This window comes from Dermacentor variabilis, chromosome 2 (assembly GCF_050947875.1).
Source record: "Dermacentor variabilis isolate Ectoservices chromosome 2, ASM5094787v1, whole genome shotgun sequence".
Taxonomy (NCBI): Eukaryota; Metazoa; Arthropoda; class Arachnida; order Ixodida; family Ixodidae; genus Dermacentor; species Dermacentor variabilis.
The window spans coordinates 134642486-134661749 of record NC_134569.1 but is presented as its reverse complement, the minus strand read 5'-3'; the positions used below and the strand labels follow the sequence as shown (position 1 = coordinate 134661749).

The window sequence follows — 19264 nt, the reverse complement described above, 5'->3', positions numbered from 1 at the left end:
GCAACCACCAAGTTCCTGATACAGCGTACACGGGGCATTCACGAAAAGCGCTGACTGACCACTCTGCGAGAGAGCGTGTCGAGCGTTAACCCTAGTGAACTATCGCGCTAATGTACTACGGCGCGCGCACACACACACACACACACACACACACACACACGCGCGCGCAGGCACACACGAGAGAGAGAGAAAAACGCTGCGTTCCAGATAAAACTTACTGAGCATGCTGCACCACACAAAGCGGCGCCTCGTCCGAAATCCGCTTAAGCACGCTTTCCGACGAAGACGCGGTCAAGAGCGCACACAACCAAAGAAACAACTGGAATAAGCGGAGAGAGAGATAGAGAGAGGGGGGGGGGGGGCAACGAGTAGCGCGTATGGATGCCGCGAAAGCGCGAGTAGGGATCAGCGGGACGCATAGCGACAAACCTCCGCAGTCTTAAACCGCGATCACGACGCCGAGGAAATGTTCTTTGCACGGCTCAGCGGTCTGCGGCGCTGGTACGAAGAAAGTGCGACGTAAGCGAAGCTCCTACGCACAGGGTAAAGGGGGCCGCCGAAAGCCGCTCATCTCCCGGAAAGCAACTCGCTCGTTTTCGGGGAATGGATTGAACAAGACCTCAACTCAATCGTGGCTTCACGTTTGCAATTACCAGTTAAACGAAAACCAATAAGGAACGGGAACACACAGGCCCGCGTACGATACCGTGGTCCAGCTTAGAGAAATCCAGAAGATTAAAGTGGTGCGCTCAAGAGACTCGTTATAGGATAAACCTCGCGGCTGCTCGGTTGGATCGGAGCGAGTGCAACTGCCAAGCGGATGCCACGAAAAACTGGCATGCCATAGAACCTCCCTGCATCAATGCACAAGTGCAGAGTTGTGCCAGACACGCTAATTACATCAGGGAAGTGAATTTCCCGAGCACGCCAACATGCACCCGAGGTCCGTCCGAGAGCGCAATCTATTCGCCCCAACTCTAGATCGACCGCAGCTTTATACACAGAGCATATTATACTAAAAATTATGGCGGGAGGCCTATTTGGGGAAGTGCGTCAGGGAGGGAAATTTGGCTATGTGGCTCCCCGTGAGTTCTCATTTTAACGTTTTCCCATACCTTCTCTTGCCAATGCATGGTTGCCGAGAACGAAATACACAGCTGCGCATTCTTTTCACTAATCGACAAAACAAAGTAGCGGACACAAACTTAACTATGTCTGTAAATAACCGTAGAGCGAAACAATGAATAAATATACACGACTAAGCGGAGAAGCACGCTAAAGCCTTCAATCGCGTTCCACATTGTCGTCTAATAGCAAAAGTATCTTCATTGCGCCTTGATTCCTTAAGAATTTCTTGGATAAGAAACTTCATAACATTTCGTAAACAGTTCACTTCAGCTGATAATTATTTATCTTCCCTTAATGACGTATCATCTGGCGTACATCATGACAGTGTAATCGACACATTATTGTTTCTCATCTTTATTAATGACTTACCATTAAACATCACCTCGACAATTAGATTGTTCGCCGACGACTGCATTATTTATCGCAAAATCCACCCTGTTAACGACCATATAGCTCTCCAAGAAGACCTTGACCGCATTACTACCCGGTGCTCATCATGTCAAATGTCCCTTAACACTGATAAATGCCGATCAATAACATTTAGCCGCAAGTGATCCAATTCTATGTATATTTATTCACTTAATAACAGTCCAGCCTGCCTCGCGTAATCATGTCACCTTGGCGTTCAGTTCTTTTTTCCCCTAATCTCTCATGGGCGACCCACATGAAAAAAATCGCTGCTAAAGCTAACCGCACATTAGGTTATTCAAAGCGCGACCTCGGAGGCGTGCCATGCCCACTCCGACTCGGCATCGCCTATCAAACATTTGTTCGCCCTCAACTTGAATACGCATCTTCCATTTGGTCACCTCATCAAGAATACCTCATTCGTTCCGTGAACGCGTCCAAAATCATGCCGCTAGTTTTATTGCACGAGACTACACCCGGAATTCCCGCATAACGAACATTAAGACATCGTTATATCTTCCGTCCTTTGAATCTCGCAGAACAATCACACTTATTTGCCTCTTCCACAAACTTGTTTACAGACATCATCCATTTACCCTACCTTCTACACAGCCGAATCGCACATCGTACCGACTGCATAATCACCTCAGTTTCAAACGGCTTTCGGGAAAAACGACCGCATTCAACTCATCAGCCTTGCCACGTACAATCATCTATTCGAATGGTCTTCCAGACGGCATCGTACGCATATCTGACCCCGCTATCTTCAAAGAAAAAAATATGCAGCATTTTGTTTTGAAGTGTTTCTCTTTCGTACCATATTCATTCCATTGTATAACGATGTTCAAATAACGATGTTTAAACTGCTTCTGCTGGACCCAAATTTGTAACCCCCGTCACATAATACTCAAGTTGGAGCCCGTGAGGTACCTCAATAAATAAATAAATAAATAAATAAATAAATAAATAAATAAATAAATAAATAAATAAATAACGCTTCACTGTAACATACTGTACTCTATCTCACAAGGGAGTTGCAGCCCCGATGAAGGTAAAGGCGGTGTACACAGACAATATCTTTGCGCAGCAGAATATAGTTCCGGGCTTAACTGTCTGGTTACCGGCGGGATTAGAGAGTCATTTCTGCCTGACACATCATACGCTACAGCGATACGTAAGATGGTAGGCGCTTTGCGCATGCGCGTCGTATACTGCGAATTACTGCGGCGGTTACCACCGGTAACATAAATAGCCGCCCTAACCGTGATTACGCAGCAACATTGCAATGCCCCATGCAGCCCATACCGCCCGCTTCGATCCAAATTCGAGCTTTAATGGCTCTCAGCCCTGTCAACAACAAATAAATTGTAAAATCCATCATTGCTTGTGTCATCTCACGCTGAGGACAAATCATTAGGTATTTTTTGTCGTTATTATTGAGATCAGCTGTTTGTTTTGACGCTGCCATGACTACAGAGGCAGTACCGAGCAGTACAGGTGATTCGATTGCCATTTAGCAGATGACGCCAAAGCATTAGAGCTGGTGATACATTGACGATTCGAAACTCCACGAAAACTTAATTGTTCAGCGTGTCATTAATTTGATACTTCGCTCTAGTATGGTACGTGATGACAGTGGCGAGCAAACGCCAAATAGACGCCGAGCAGACGGTGCGGCGCGTGTGAACATTTATCAGGTCGTTCACTCTTACTAAAGCTGGCTAAGGAGGCTGCATTATTGAACTGCTCAGAAACCTTTTCGATGAAGCGAAGCCCCACTGTGGAATTCATGTCCAGTGCAGCTTACAGCTAAAACACAAGAACATTTATTGCGTCACTCCGCCAACAGTGGAGGATGTATCGAAAGGACGGCGAGCAGACGCTGAGCAGACGACGCGGCGCGGATGAACACATCTTGACGGCCATTCAGCCTTCCTATTGGCTAAGGAGTCCTGCGGTTTCCCTATAGTGCCGCAAGGAACTACAGAGATGGAGTACAGCTGTTCTTCCGCCGGCGAAAGGGAGTTGTGACGAGACTATGGCGTAAACAGAGCGTGCAGCCGAGTTCGCGCGCTGCGCGGACACCGGGAAGAGCGGCGACCTTGAGTTGTCGTGACACGCGCCGTGCATAGCGTGCGACAGCTTCCGACAGCGGGCCGCGCTCGCCTCGTGACCCAACCGGGCCAACGGGGCCTCCAACGTGCCCCACGAGGTGCGGACGTGCGCTCCGCGGGCAGCGAGGCCGAAGCCGGAAACGCACGGCACCGAGTGCGTCACGCGCCCATCACGCGCGCGACGCATTCACAACACGGGCGACGGCGAGGGCCAGCAGAACGCGATCGCGGCGTCGAGTGTGGGGTCACAAGCAGAACGCCGAATCGATAACTTCGGCAGGCCCCTCGTGATTAACAGCTACGTCCAGCAGCATGCTTTAGTCTTCTTAGGCACACTGACTCGTCAGCGCAAGAAAGGTACAGGTCAAACGGCGACAAGACGACGCAGTGCCTGTGTCGATCGTGTCTTCAAGTTGTTAGTACCGTATTTTTTTTTATTTACTTTTCCTTTCCTTATTTCGCTTCCCGCCGCAGTGGCCGAACGACTATGGCGTTCTGCTGTGGAGCAGTAGGTCACGGGATCGATTCCCGGCAGCGACGGCCGATGCCGACAGTATGCAGATTTGCGTGCACAACACCGAACAAGTCCAGATGGCGCAACTCAATCAAGATGGCGCCTTGCACTGCGGCGGCCCATTAGCCCTCTGCGCAGCATCTGGGCGTGAAACACGGCATTTTTTGCATCCCTACACTCCTGCTTCCTGCCTTAATATATGCAAACTGCTGCATTTGCACGATTCCATTGTGCCACCGATTCTAACACGCAGTTATATTACCGCACAAATATTTAAAAAAAATAATAATCTGACGCCGATTCTGCCGCACACTGTGCACAACATAGAAGGCACACAGACACGCAGAGGCAGCTGAAGCTTAGCGGCTAGTCGCTATATCGGAGTCCGACGACGCATCCTCTTTGTTGCCCACCGACCACAGAAAGTCATCTTCAGTTCGATTTATTGCATTAGAAATGCCACACTTATTGAACGCACGCGCAACCACCGTCTGCGGGAGGACATTCCACGCACCATGCGATGTCTCCGAGCATCGCTTTCTTTAGACGATCCGTGCGATGGCTGTGTGGCTAGTTACCTTTTAGAGAGAGTACTTCTTTTCTTTCTTCTCTTTTTCTTGTTTAGTGAGAATCGGTTTCGTTTTTGATTTTGAGTAGAATCAGTAACGAATGTAGCGCACATGCAAATTTAAACGTACCTTTTACTTTAATCGTGCAATACGTACATAGTCCAAAATAGGAAGCGCGAAATATCAAAGCTTACAGATCCAACGCACATGTTGTAATCAATGTGAAGCGAAGCTTTTTTCGTCCACGGCGGCCGTATTTCGATGGAGGCGAAATGCGAGAACACCCGTGTGCTTAGATTTAGGTGCACGTTAAAGAGCCCCAGGTGGTCGAAATTTCCGGAGTCCTCCACTACGGCGTGCCTCATAATCAGAAAGTGGTTTTGGCACGTTAAACCCCATAATTTATTTTTATACATACATACACTGACAGCACGACTCCGCAATTGTAGGAGCCACGGTCAGCAAGGTTCTTTAGACGGGCCCGCAAAGAAAGCTTCGCTTTGAAAGAAAAGGGCGGTGTGACGCACGGACACCGAGACCACAGCGAACATTCGCGCTACCGGGAGTACAACGAGTCCTCCTCACAAGGCTTCGCGGTCAGCGTTCTTCGGGCTCTTCCGGCAGCAAAGCGACAAGGCAGCGGCGTCGCGGTTGCAGAGCGGAAAGCAGTGGGAGATGTCTCGCCGCGCACTGCAACGACCACGGCGTGTGCGCACACACGCGGACAGTCCTTGACATAAATCACGGCGACGAACGACCGAACCGACTCGCGCGCAAGAGGTGGTGTGCCACAACGGGCTAGTTGCGCCACGCGGGCGACACGAACCGCGCGGAAACTGACGCTAACCGCAGAGGCGTACGCGTTAAAAGACGCTAACCGGGGCACGCCACTGCATGCGAGCGTGGTTCCCTCACGATGGGGGCCTCAAGGTAGGGTCACGTCGCGCACAGGCGGACGACAGGAAATGCCGGTGTGAGAACGTGGTGAGCTGTTGCGCCGTTCAAAGCGCCCTAAATTAACTTGCCACGGTGGCGCGTCCTCCAACAAGTTTCGTTTTCGTTTCCAAGGGGGTTGCGACAGTTGTGACATCATGACGCAGAAGACGTACGCGTGGGAGCAGGACAGCGGCATGGACATCGCGTATACGTTTTGGATTTCGCGCCCGGTCATAGAGTTTTTCACTACACTACCTGGAGGGAAATCTGGCCCTACTAGCCGTGGTATGCATGGGGATGCCGGTATATTGCGGCTTCCGATTGGCATCGTTCTCGGAGAACCAGAGGACGCCTCGAAGGCGTGCCTGGCTAGCACCGTTCCGCGGTTCACAATGATTCATCTCCTACTGAAGTAGCACGTATAAAGCTCTTCTAGCTGCATTATTGCACAAAAAACACGTTTAATTATTAGGACTTGTTACTGGATGTGCAGTTATATAGAAACGTAAGAAGTATCAGCGGGCAGCTAAAGTTTGTCGTCTGTTCGTGCTTTTCGCTTGATTCTCATTGTAGGTGAGCAAACTTCATTGAAATATATAATATGGTTGAATGAACACCTTTTTATCTACATTTTATTTTAGGAACGCATTATTTATGTAGCCATCACGAGCCAACAAAGCCTCGTACCCCCTACACCACCTCATTCCCATGGAGGAAGGAAAATGCTAGGAGAGATCATTACGTCACGCAGCCAGCCTCGGCAAGCGAACGCTCCGTGAAGCCCATACATTTGCTCAGTGGTGGCCCAACACGTGACCTCTTGCGGCGAGATCACAGAGCAGGAATCGAGATTTGCCGAGACGTTTCGTTCGCAGGAACTATGCCAGTAGTTTTTATTCGGTGCGCGCACGTTTGGCTGCCATGTCTGCAGGCGGGGACACTAAAACCAACCGCGGCACTTTGACGTGCGATCACATGTTGGACCACCAGGCTTGGCTTTATTCGCGTTGCTCCCTGCTAACGTTTTCCCTGCCTCCGCAGTCTTTCCATGACGGCACAGCGCCCGTTAGAAAACTCCTACAGACGGTGGCGCCAGATTTCCCTATAGGTAACACAGTGATAAACTCTATGGCTCCTGCTCGCTTGGTTTTGTTATGCTGCTACTCACATTCTGCGTAACGACTTCGACGTGCACCTCCTGGGAAACGAAACCGTAACTAGTCAGCAGTGAAGCTATTATAGTAAATCATTTAGGTCGCTCTGAGGCTTGCCCATATGTTTTTTTAAGGTTTCGAGATTCAGGGCCATTCATTCAACGCAGTGATACAACGAAAAGTCAGGAAAAGTCGGCATGCCCTTAAAAACGCGGAAATACAATACGTCTGTTCCTACGTATTCACTGTATGTCATGTCAACTCTTGACTATGCCGCATTCGATAACCACAAACAAGTTCGGACGATCTACCTTCCACAGAACCGAGAAAACGAAACCATCATTTAGATGCTTTTCTGCTCTGATATGTACGGCGGCCGCAATGGTGGTGCTAAATACCTTCCATCATTACGGAAAGGGCAGGTCAAGAGACAGGAAGAGAGCGGTGTGTATCAGAGAACAAAAAGGGATAGCCGATATTCTAATTGACATTAAGAGAAAAAAACTGGAGCTGGGAAGGTCATGCAATGCGTAGGTCAGATAACCGGTGGACATTGGGGTTAAGTATAAACCCCATGCAAGCGATCTTACGCGCGACAGCGACAAGCGACGCGATGGAGATGGCTGTCACGTTCGCTCGTCGCCTACAAGTCGTGCCCCATGCGAGCGATGACTTGCAGCGATGTCTCCCCAGTGTCGCCGGTATGAGGGCAGCAATATAGGCGCCGAAACTAGCGTGACGCGTGCTTTATTAACTTAAGTTGACGTGTTTTACTGTAAAAAGCAGCATAAAATATTTCTGAAGGTCTTCCAGTAGGTTCTTGTCCTTGCACTATAAAAATTCAATCGTTTGCTCGTTCAGTGCCACAATCGGAAGTACTTGAGTGATGTACATCCAGTTCCGGCTTCGCGCTATTGGCTAGTCGCTCATAGCACTTCCGGGCGACGAGCGACGAATTCTAGATTTGCAGAACCGAGCGATCGCGCGACAACAGCGAGCGATCTGTTCACGCGACGGCCCGATCCGTTGCTCGAAGCCGTCGCTTGTCGCTGTCGCGCACAAGATCGCGCTTATGGGGTTTAGCCTTTACAGAATGGGTGCCAAGGGAAGGGATGCGCAGTCGAGGACGGCAGAAGACCAGGTGGGGCGATGAAATTAAGAAATTCGCAGGCGCTAGTTGGAATCGATTGGAGCAGGACAGGGGCAATTGGAGATCGCAGGGAGAGGCCTTCATCCTGCAGCGGACATAAAATAGGCTGATGATGATTATGACATCGGAATGCCGTATACGGCCAAAAATCGCGTTTCGCGGTTGTTAGTGATCCGGCAACTTTTTCTTGCCAGCCAATGTTTTTTTGGCGCTTTGTGGGTTACAACCGAAAAGGTTAAGAGAGCATTACGGTTAAGAGAGCAACACACCCGCGAAGAGTAAAAGTAAATTAATTCAAAAGATAACGAAGCCAAGGAAGCCATAGGTGCGTTTCTTTTTTCATTTCGGATACAAAATTATATCCGAAATGAAATAAATAAAATGAAAATATGGCTTCCTTAGCTTAACAATTCTTGTAAATGTGACTTGAATTTGCGGTGCAGCTTTGTATCTGTAATTTTAAAGAAAGAAAGGCGGGGGGGGGGGGGGGGGTCAACGTAGAATTTTAGTTTTCCATCATTGAAAAATGAAGCTTATGGCAAAAATAACCCTGCGGCCTGTTTACCCCTAAAATTCAACATTAACAGAACGGCAACATTCCCTCTGCATTTGTGCGAATATTCGAAACCTTCAAATAACGAATCGAATAGTGTCCTATTCGATTCGGCTTTTTCTATCTGTAAACGCGAATGTTTTTCAAATACCTTACGAATATTCCAAAACGTCAACTGCGCCGAATTAAAAATTGGAGCTTGAACTACGGTAAATCACCCCCCCCCCCCCCCCTGCGGGTATAGTACACAAAACACGAGAGCTTGCGTAGTGGAGCAGGAGGCTACGTCGCTTATGGGTAGCCATACTTCACAGAATGTGCAGCAATCATGCACGCTCTCCGAAAAGTCCAGCGCACGCGAAGGTCTACTTATTTGCTTCGGATGCTCTAGTTCTGCTTGTAATAGACGACACTTCTGAAGGTGCGATGTAATAAAAGAAAAGTGCTAACTTTAAGAATACGAGGATGCGATCATGCGTTTTACATTAATTTTAGTAACGGCTACTCATTATTAAAAAACTATTCGACATTCGATTCGCTTCTGGCGCTATTCCATTCTTATTCGATTCGGTCTCAAGAATCACTATTTGTACACCCTTCACATGGTTGAAGCTAAAGGACTAAGCCTTTGTTCCCGCGACTCTTCTCACTCAGGTATAAATTATTCATGAAGTGCAGTGACGCCTATACAGACAATAAATATGCAAATGAGTATTGGGAAGACTCAGTGTTAGCGTCATTATACAGGGCGTCCCAGCTAACTAACTTTAGCTAGAGTTTCGCAACGTAGCTGGACAGAACAAAGGTAATGTTTACCGTCGCTTGGAGATACTCAAACTATTTTTTCATTCCGCCTAAATAAATAATTATTCCTAATTAATCAACTTCTTAAATATTATAATTAGATTAAAAGCGTCAATGAGAAAATTGCAGAGGGGCGTGAAGAACTCCCGATGCAGCTTTATGTTGCTCAATACGTGCTACACCAAAGTGTTTTTTCGAGCTTGAAAGAAGCCCGCAAATGCACGAGAAATTGCCGCGCGACCGACCGCTCGAGGCACTTTGTGTGTATTCGCGGGCTTCTTTCACGCTCGGAAAAACACTTTTATGTGGCACGTATTGAGCAACATAAAGCTGCATCGGGAGTTTTTCATGTCGCTCTACAATTTTCTCATTGACACTTTAACTATAATATTTGAGATGTGGATTAATTTATTCGGGCTAATTATGTAATTATACAGAATTTTAAAAAATAATTTGAGTATCTCCAAGCGCAGGCAAACATAGAAAGGTGGCGTGAGGAACATTACAGAAAGAAATGCATACAGTAAGGAAATCTTGATGCTACCCCCCCCCCCTTTTTTTTAATTTTTTTTGCTCTTTCGCGGCCGCAGAAAACGCCATATATTAAAGGGCTACTCGTTTCGAGCAAGTTTATGAAGATAAGTTCATGAAGCAGGCGAAATTGGCAACAACAATGTCGCTCAAGAAAGTCACTCTGGTCTAACAACAGTGGGTTGCTTTTCGGTTAATACAGTGTTCCTTGTTTCTTCATATCAACGTTAAAAAGTGTGCATGTATTCCACACAATGTGTGTGCTCGGTGGAGTCTTTAATCCCCTCCCTTCGCTACATGTGCGGGAGTGTGCCATATATGAAACGTTCTTTTCTGAATTCCATTTTCATTTTTAACTTGGAGCAATTAATATGGAAAGGACTTACGGACAGTTTTGGCCGGTAACTATGAGCGCTTAAATTAAAGACACGCGACTGTATAGATAGTTTATTGGATTCAAGAGCACTGACAAGGTAATTAGGCTATTTCAGGATGTTTCATGTAGGAGAGTCAAGAGCGAAAAGTACGCACGATGACAGCACTTAATTATAGGCACCGTGAAAAGAAAAGAAAGAGCTCGACAGGAACGAAGAGCAGTCCTGGCGGCATCAAAATGTACGATAAGTAGCATTTACACTTTTTTTTTTTCAAAAAAAGAAACTGAGTGAGGTAAAGTAGCCCACAGCGTCAAAGCTCGGATACGCAGTCAGTCCGGCCTCTAAGATTTCGATCTTACCGTAAGTCCTACTCGCGAAAGGAAAAACCAGGAAAGCATTGCCAGAGAAGTCAGCAGTGTGTCCAAAGATACGCGCTGCAGTGACGACAGGGTAAACACGGTAGCTATAGCATGACACAATGGTATCGGTACGGGGGAAGAAAGCGACAATAAGCAAAAACGACGGGATCGCGACGACTGCAAGCCTCAAGTTTCACGCGGTTTTAACAAACAACAGCGTTGCTGTGACGACTCCAGTCCGGTAAGGACGGGAACCTTTGTTCCTGTGCGAAACCATACTTGCCTTCCTGCTGTCGATAGTGGAGGGGTCCTGATAAACTAACCACCTATTTTTTTTATCTATTTGTTTTAAGCATACACCCAACGCACGCTACTAGAGCGTTGTTGCGGCGGAATGCAGCGGCCAGGGTTGGGATTCGAACCTGCGATCGCGTATTGTGCAACAGACTACCAACAGAACAGGTCACTTAGTTGTTACTTAGTTAGACGGACAGTGGTCACTTAGACGGACAGCTAGACGTGTGCATGGTTTTCGTTCCCGCACCTGCCTCGGTTGGCAGAGGTAAAAAAACTCATTCATAAGTTAAAAATTTATGCAACGCTGCGCTGCCTGCGTTGTGTTACGCATGATAGCGGAGGATGCGGAAAGACGCTAAACGTTGTGCCGTATGGAGATCATGAAATGGGGCTACATCAGACGAGAAATCGGCGATATCGTTTAGTAGTGTTACAGAAAGTTTCGCGAAAACAGATCGACCCAGAATGCAGGTGCTTTCGGCACCGCTTCGCCCGACTTCGCACAAGTCGCACATCGAGCGATCAAAAGCAGCGATGCTTGAACTGCTTCGCATGACGAACTTATGAGTGGTTTTTCAATGCTAAGCAGTCGCTCCCTCACCTTACGAGCGCATCGCCGTCAACCGAAGCAGAAGCGACGCGAAAACCGGCCGCGGTACAACAGTGCGCAGAGGGGCTGCAATCGCAGGGGCGCCTGCAGCAAGGGCGTACTGCAGGGCTGGCGGGCGGTGCACTTCGGGGTGCAACCGCTCGTTTAGCAGCACGGCGGTCAAGGGGAAACGCAACGTGAGGTGTGCCGCGCACAAAGTTGCCCTTAATCCGCACGCAGGGCTGTTTTGGTATAAATATCTAGGCCTAAAGACGCAGGTTGTCCTCGCTTAAAAAGCGACCCAAAGCTGCTTGACGCCCCGTAAAAATAAATACTACAAATAAAAAGTGAGCCGGCGTCGCTGAAGGCGGTGCAGCAAGAACTAAATAATCTGTACGGTAGGAACCGGCTTCACAGAAAGCGATACGAAACGAGGAGGTGCGTCAAAGCCGGGACGGTACTTACGGTGTGGTTGACACCCCACATAAAAACACTGAGCAGCGGCTCGTTGGCTCGGAAGAGTTTTGCCTTCTGATGCTTAGGCTTGAAGTGCTTCTTTTTCAGGCGGCTGCTGCCCTTTGTGGTGAGTCCAGACGCTATCCCAGACATCTTGGCTTCGCTAGAGCGGCTCCGCACCAAAACACACAGGAAATCGCGCGGACACTAGAGCAAAAGATCGACTGATACTACCGAGACATCCTGCTAGGTGCTGTCGATGCGGTCCCTAATGGCTCCTGGCAATGACATTTCCCAGCAAGCCCCGCTAGGACACGTGATGTGCTTACTTCAACAAATTGTTAAAAGATGGCGCCACCAATCAACACCGCTTACTGTTTCGGTTTCGTTTCAGACTGTGGCATCATCTTGGCCGCCCTAAAGCTTCTCCATCGACTGACTGCAATAGTAGTATGGAGGGAATTTAGGCCAAGTGTCCGTCGGAAATGATGGATATGGCCACTTAATACGGTTATAAATTCCTTTTCCAGAAGTTCTGGTTTTGCTTATTGTCATCTCAGAGCTTAACTTGATAACAAAAAAAGCGCGGGCTTTAGCGCGAGTGAAATGTGTCCTTTAAAGACTTGTTACGAAATCATGTGCCTTTCATTTTTGGTGTGCGGGGATTACGTTACGTTTTTTTTCTTTTTTTCTTTTTTTTTGTCATAGTCAGCCCAAGTTCTACTATATTTGAGTCGTGCATGTGTGTGTGTGTGTGTGTGTGTGTGTGTGTGTGTGTGTGTGTGTGTGTGTGTGTGTGTGTGTGTGTGTGTGTGTGTGTGTGTGTGTGTGTGTGTGTGTGTGTGTGTGTGTGTGTGTGTGTGTGTGTGTGTGTGTGTTTTGCGTTGTGTATGCTCAGATAATTTATTTGGCGAGCACATCGTAGCTCAGCAGTCTAGTATAGTAGTGTCCAATGAATGCTGTAGTGATGTAGCACGCCCCAGCGGCGGCTCCGTTGTAATAACAGAAACCAATATTCTCTTTTTCTGCCTGCTTGTGTCGGAAGTAATTGCCGTGTCGATGGACGCCAATCTATGTCATTGAAACAAAAACAGCATGGTGCATATTTTGAGGCGTTTAGAACTAGAATAAGACATTAACGCTCCCTTAGCATTCCGTTAAATGTATGCAATATAACAGGACAACAGAGCCCCAACGACGCATAATCACTTGATTGACAGAACATTAAACTGCAGAATATTGCTCAACTAATGAATAAAAAATTCTTCAAACAACTTAAAATTCAGTTACACAGCATTAACGCGCTGATAATCAACCAAACCGACTTGCCTTGTTCGTCAGTGCTTGCGAACTTCAATGTCTCGTTGCAGTAAATGAAGAATTATACAGTTAAATTCAAGGTGTAATATAAATTAATTAATTGACACGTTAACCATTTGCCCGCCACAAAATGAAGAAACATGAACAGAGAAGTGTGTGGGTAAGCTTCAGTGAGATGAATTCTTGGCAGACGCTTGTAAGTCAATTCCTTTTGAAACAGATAAATTTATTTTTAAATATGTCCATCCTTTCACGACAAAAATCCCTAAAGTTGTTATCAACCCATTGCAGAATAATTCTGCTGTGGCGTATGCTTTTTCTGTTGACGTAGAATATTTATTTTATTGCGCCCCTCAGCATGAAAAGCGTGCTTCCGTCAGAGTGTATCTGTATTAATCATCTGGTGGGCCTTTCAGGGCCAATTGGGCCGCTGATATTTTCGTGTCGCTTCTGGAGCTCTATCTCGTTGAAACTGAGATCAAGTTGAGGTCACAGTGCAGACTTGTACACGTTACAGAAAACAAGAAAATAACCAATTACAAAAGAATAATACTTCATTAAAACGTAATTGAATACAGTGACCAATTTCTCTCTCGTGAAAGCAACTTGGCAAGCACTAAAAATTAATCGATTACTTCTACGTCCCTTTGCTTCTAAAGTTTATTAATCCTGAACAAGTACAGTATATAGAGCGAGTTAGTTTGCCTGTTTCGGTGCTTTCTCTGCAGCCCTTCGCACATTGTTTATCTTCACTAACAATTGATTTTTAAAACTTCCCTCGTTTTCTTGTGAAGACATAGGCAGCGACACTGATTAAAGGTTATGTTTGTCTATGGGACTGAGAGAAGAAATGGGTTTGTGGAGCGCAACGCATAGCTGTCTCTCCAGATGAGTGCACCTCAACCGCGGTGCACTGGGGATGAGGAGGGGCTTCTACCCTCCCCAGGGTAGAGAAGAAGTTAGGTGACGTCAACACAGCACCGTGTGAGGAAAAGTCGCCTGATGTGTGCTCTGGAGGGATGGACAGTATCGTAACTCAGGAACACACCCGACGTGGAGATTAGCAAATAGAGGACGGGAACTGTGAGAACGGAATGACAGTGAAAAAGGTGAAGTCTAAGTTCGCTGAACATGAGGGTTCTGACGTGGCGGAGCTCGAACCGCATTGAAACTGCCCACTGACTGTAATAAAATCTATATATAGGGTGTCTTGGGTGCCTCGATATCCTCCTCGCCTTTCGAGGGTGAGCAAGGCCGCACTGAGGCACCCTAATGGAAACGCGAAACTCTCGGGCGATGAAAAATGCGGTGTCGACAAAACACGACAGAACAAGCCGCGCTACCTGCCATTAAGATTTATTTATTTATTTGTTTGTTTGTTTGTTTGTTTGTTTGTTTGTTTGTTTGTTTGTTTGTTTGTTTGTTTGTTTGTTTGTTTGTCATACCCACAGGGTCGAAGCATTACAGAGGAGAGTGTGAAACAAGAATTACAAGGGACCGTATATACAGGAAGTTCTTTCTTCTTTTTCTTATTTTAGATGCACAATTTTTTTTTCAAGATTGCCCATGGCACATAGCTTAATTCTAACCCTTCGTCTAAATTACTCGCTGAAGCGGCCATTACTTCTACGAGAAATAAAACTGTTCAATTGAATAATTAACGTAATAACGCTAATTAACTTTTTAATTAAATATCTTACGCCGCATATTTGAATCCGTTAATTATAGTCGCTGAGTTCGCACAGCGTATACAGTTGGAACAAATTCTCTGAGCAGCACCAGTCCCGAGATATTAATTTTCAGCGTCCGTTGAAATGCATTGGTGTTCGAGTTACTTTTGTGTTGCACTGCATAAAACAAAGGTTTCTTTAAAAAGTAACTGGAATGCGAATGCATTTCGTCGGACACCTTGAAAATTAATATCTCGGAACTGGTACTGTCCAGACCGAGAATTGTTCCAAGTGGACACGCCGTGCGAACACAGCGGCTATAATTCGTAGATTGAAATATGTGGCGTAAAGTAACAAATTAGAAAGTTAATTAGCGTGATTACGTTAATTATTCAATTGAACACTTGATTTCTCGTAGAATTAATGGCCGTCTCATCAAGTAATTTTGATCAAAGGTTAGAATTGTGCTATCTGCCATAGGCAACTTTGAAAATTTTGGTGCAGCTAAAAAAAAACACCCTGTATTGACATTGTTGCTATAAAAGTACAAAGCACTAGAATGGATTCTATATTTACAATATTAGCTGTAAGGAATAAAGAATAAAACATTACAAACTAAAGCAACATTATATGACATGATTAATGTAAAGGTAGCGGGTACAAAAATGGGTTCTATTTATACAATATTAGCTGGGGCACTTTCATACAGCTTATGGTTTAGAACTGTAGCAACATTCTCCGGATGATGACTACACTCGACAGAGATGTACGTAAAACAGATGAACGAGAAAAGGAAAACGTTCTGAAAAATGGTACGCCGACCTTGTTAGCATGATCTAATCTTCGAGATATCTATTGCTGTAACTCAAACAGTTCATTGCGCAACTGAGAGGGATGAAAGGTTTTATTAAAAAGGCAGAGTGGTGTGAGAGAACGTAAGTCCAAACTTGATTTCATGGTGACTATGCTTATAATTCTGCTATAGTTACAGGATGAAACAGACTGCGTTATTCTGGACCACTTATATATATATATATATATATATAGATATATATATATATATATATATATATATATACTCTGACGTACTCTGACGAAGGCTGGTCCACCAGCCGAAAACGTTAAGTAAAAGAAGTCTCCCAAAAAGTTCGTCGTCTCTTTCCTGCGTATATATATATATATATATATATATATATATATATATATATATATATATATATATAACACGAACAGACGCAACGTATTCCAACTTTGGACGCGTTAGTGTTTTATAGAGCACCAGTTTTAAGGCAGATTTGGAAAGCGAAAGGTTACGTCGAAGAAAGCCCAAGATTCTGTTAGCGTCGCTTATGACGTAGGCGCAGTTCAGGTAAGGTTGCTGCTGATATGTACACCATGGTATTTGGAGCTGGTCACGGGGTCTACGGGAACATTATTTAAAAAAAGGCAAGTGTGTGGCGCTTGAGTCCTTCGTGATGCGCGCATTAATTTACACTTGTCAAAGTTTTGTTCCATGCACCATGCCCTGCACCAACTCGAAACGACGTTAAGATTATCCTGTAGAATAATTACTTCGTTTGCAGTTGTCATTTCCCGACAGATAGCACAGTCGTCAGCCAGGAAATGACTATGCGAGGAAACGGAGGACGGCAAATCATTGATGTAAATAAGACAGCGAAGAGGAGCAAATATCGAGCCTTGCGGCACACCATGAAACACCGCAAAGCTCTGAAAGTTTATGTCTTAGTAGTGCATGGCATACCTTGTTAAATTCTCTTGAAAAATCTAAAATTATGTTATATTCCAAGGAGGATCGATCAAGAATGACACTCAGTTTATGCGTGATTGATACCATAGTTGAGTTTCGTAAGAGTATGTCTTTCCGAAGCCGTGTTGCGTACGTGGAAAAAAAAAGAGTTTGATTCAATGAAGTCAGCGAGACCAGAAAGCAAGATATGTTCTAAAATTTATAGGGAATGCTAGTGAGTGAAATCGGCCGGTAGTTAAGTGCGCCATATATTGCCTTATTTATGGAGTGGAATCACCTTGTCGACTTTTCGCACTGCTGGTAGAGAACCTGTGTAAGCGACTGTTCAAAAATCTTTGTTAGTCTTATTGAGCAGCGGTGCTCTTTAAGAACTTGGGAATAATAAAATCGCTGTTAATAATAAATTCTGTTTATTACACTCTCTACGTCAGCTAGGTCAGTTATTGGAAACATTGCTGGATGGTTGTAAGACTGCGTGGCAGGTAGACAAGCAACGGAAGTGGCAGAAAAATGTTTCACAACATCATCGTTCAAGACAGTACATTTGCCTGATGGAACGGCGTTTCCTGCGCAATAGACTAAGATTACGTCACCCTTGTTGCTGGGGTTCATTATGGCCAGAATTTCTTGGTATCTGTTTTTAGTACTGATGGCATATTATTAGAATGAAAGTTGTCGTTGGCATATTCAAGCTCACGTGTGTATTGCTCTGAAGCAACTTGGTAAGCTCCCCACCGAATGGCATTCAAACTAGTTTTGGCCAATCTGTACAGCCATATTTGTTTGTTTGTTTTAGAAGTGTTAATATGGGCATTGTACCATGGCGCGTAGCGATGAGAGGTGATTGTGCGTAAGGAGAGGTATCTGTTTGTGAGTTCGTTGACGTTATAACAGAACATGTTGCGATTCGTGTGAACATCTCGCTGGCCGAAACCTTTCAAGAATGTGTTTATGTCTGCGTGTTTATCACATCGAGGTTAGCTTTCTTGCATTTGCGAAAGGCTTTAGATTTCTTTTCAGCTTTCGAACACCGGAGGATAATCTTAAACGACATTAAATTGTTATCGCTTAAAGCAGGCATATGGCTGATATCTGACCCGAGACCCGCCGCGCTGGCTTAGCGGCTATGGCGTTGCGCTGCTAAGCACGAGGTCGTGGGTTCAAATACCAGCCGCGGCGGCCGCATTTCGATGGAGGCGAAATGCAAGGAATTCCGTGTCCCTTGCATTGGGGACACGTCAAAGACCCCCTGGCGGTCAAAACCAATCCGGAGCCTCCCCCCACTACGGCTAACCTCGTAATAAAATCGGGGTTTTGGTACACAAAAGCCCAGCATTCAATTCAATTCTGATACGAGGTTAATATAAGATGAGACGTCAGCAGCAAGTCGGAAATGTTAGCGCCAAGTGACGCTGTCCTTGTAGGCTCTTTTATTGTCTACGTGAGTGAAGACACTGAGCAGAAATCAAGGAATTATTTGGCTAGTGTCGATGAGGAAACAATTAAATGCTGAGCGCCGGCCTTGCCCGTCTGAACGTACGCGTCATCGAGATGCAGCGAAAGGCAGGACTGCAGGCGTTCTACTGTAATTTCTGCCACATTCGAGTCATCGAGGCTGCGTCGCCTGTTGTATAGCTTGGCTCGTTAGTAAAATGCAACTGGTTTCATGCTTATAATTGGTTACTGAACAAAATGTTCGAAATACAATGAACGTTACGGAGTAAGAGAAACAATCGATCAATTACAAAACTGCCAAGAATGTAGTTGAACATAAGTAATTAATTACATGTAATTTGTTACGTACAAGTACGGTACAAAGCCATTTTTCTATCCAGTAGAGAGACTCAATCCATCAACCTCGCGTCAAAAATTAACGCTTTAACTTAATAGGTTACTTCTTGTCTTGCACCTCTGTTGTCTAATATATTATAAGCTAACAAAGCACTCTTGATTTTCTGTTTTACGACAGTATCTATTCTTAATGCTTTTAGATGTTTTAGATATTCACGATTTTTACATTGATCTTAGCATCGCCTATGACTTTAACCTTGAAAAATTCCATTGAACATGGGCCACTACCGTTTTAACCACTGACAAAGATCGGGTCTGTGGCTATTAAGCCTCATACACGCGCGCGCAGGATTTAGTGCCACACAATTATGTGCGCTCCAAGGCGATAAAAACAGGAACCCCGTCCCCTGCTTTAGTCTGCTCTCGCCAAATCTCGTCCTCACGCGATGCCAGGCTTTCGTTGCAACCGCTTGCCCTTCGAGTTTGCCGCGGTTTCGCACGCTTAGAGATGTCCGATCGATTCGCCGCGTTGCACCTGCGAGCTCAATGGCATTTTTTAGACCTACTATGATGTAAGTTTGATATCGCGGGTACGCACCCCTTTTCACATTTTTCGCCGTTACAATGAGACACACCTAAATTGAGTAGTTAAAAAGTTGATTAGACATTTTTTTTAGTTAATCAACGTGTTCATTTCTACGTCTCACCCATCCTCGACATCTACCACCAATGGTCCCTTGGACATTAGGAGAGTTTGCTGTTGGCATTACCAGTAC

General features: G+C 45.6%; 1 protein-coding gene across 2 annotated transcripts in view; it reads right to left on the bottom strand.

Annotated features, from left to right (window-relative positions):
* The window catches only part of PIP4K (phosphatidylinositol 5-phosphate 4-kinase), a 119651-nt gene extending 107432 nt beyond the window's left edge, over nucleotides 1-12219 (bottom strand). For both annotated transcript variants that reach the window (XM_075682046.1, XM_075682047.1), the window contains exon 1: nucleotides 11949-12219. In XM_075682046.1, coding sequence (XP_075538161.1) covers nucleotides 11949-12092 — 144 coding nt within the window. In that variant the 5' untranslated portion in view covers nucleotides 12093-12219. The remainder of the gene's footprint in view (nucleotides 1-11948) is intronic.
* Between the last annotated feature and the right edge of the window lie 7045 nt (nucleotides 12220-19264).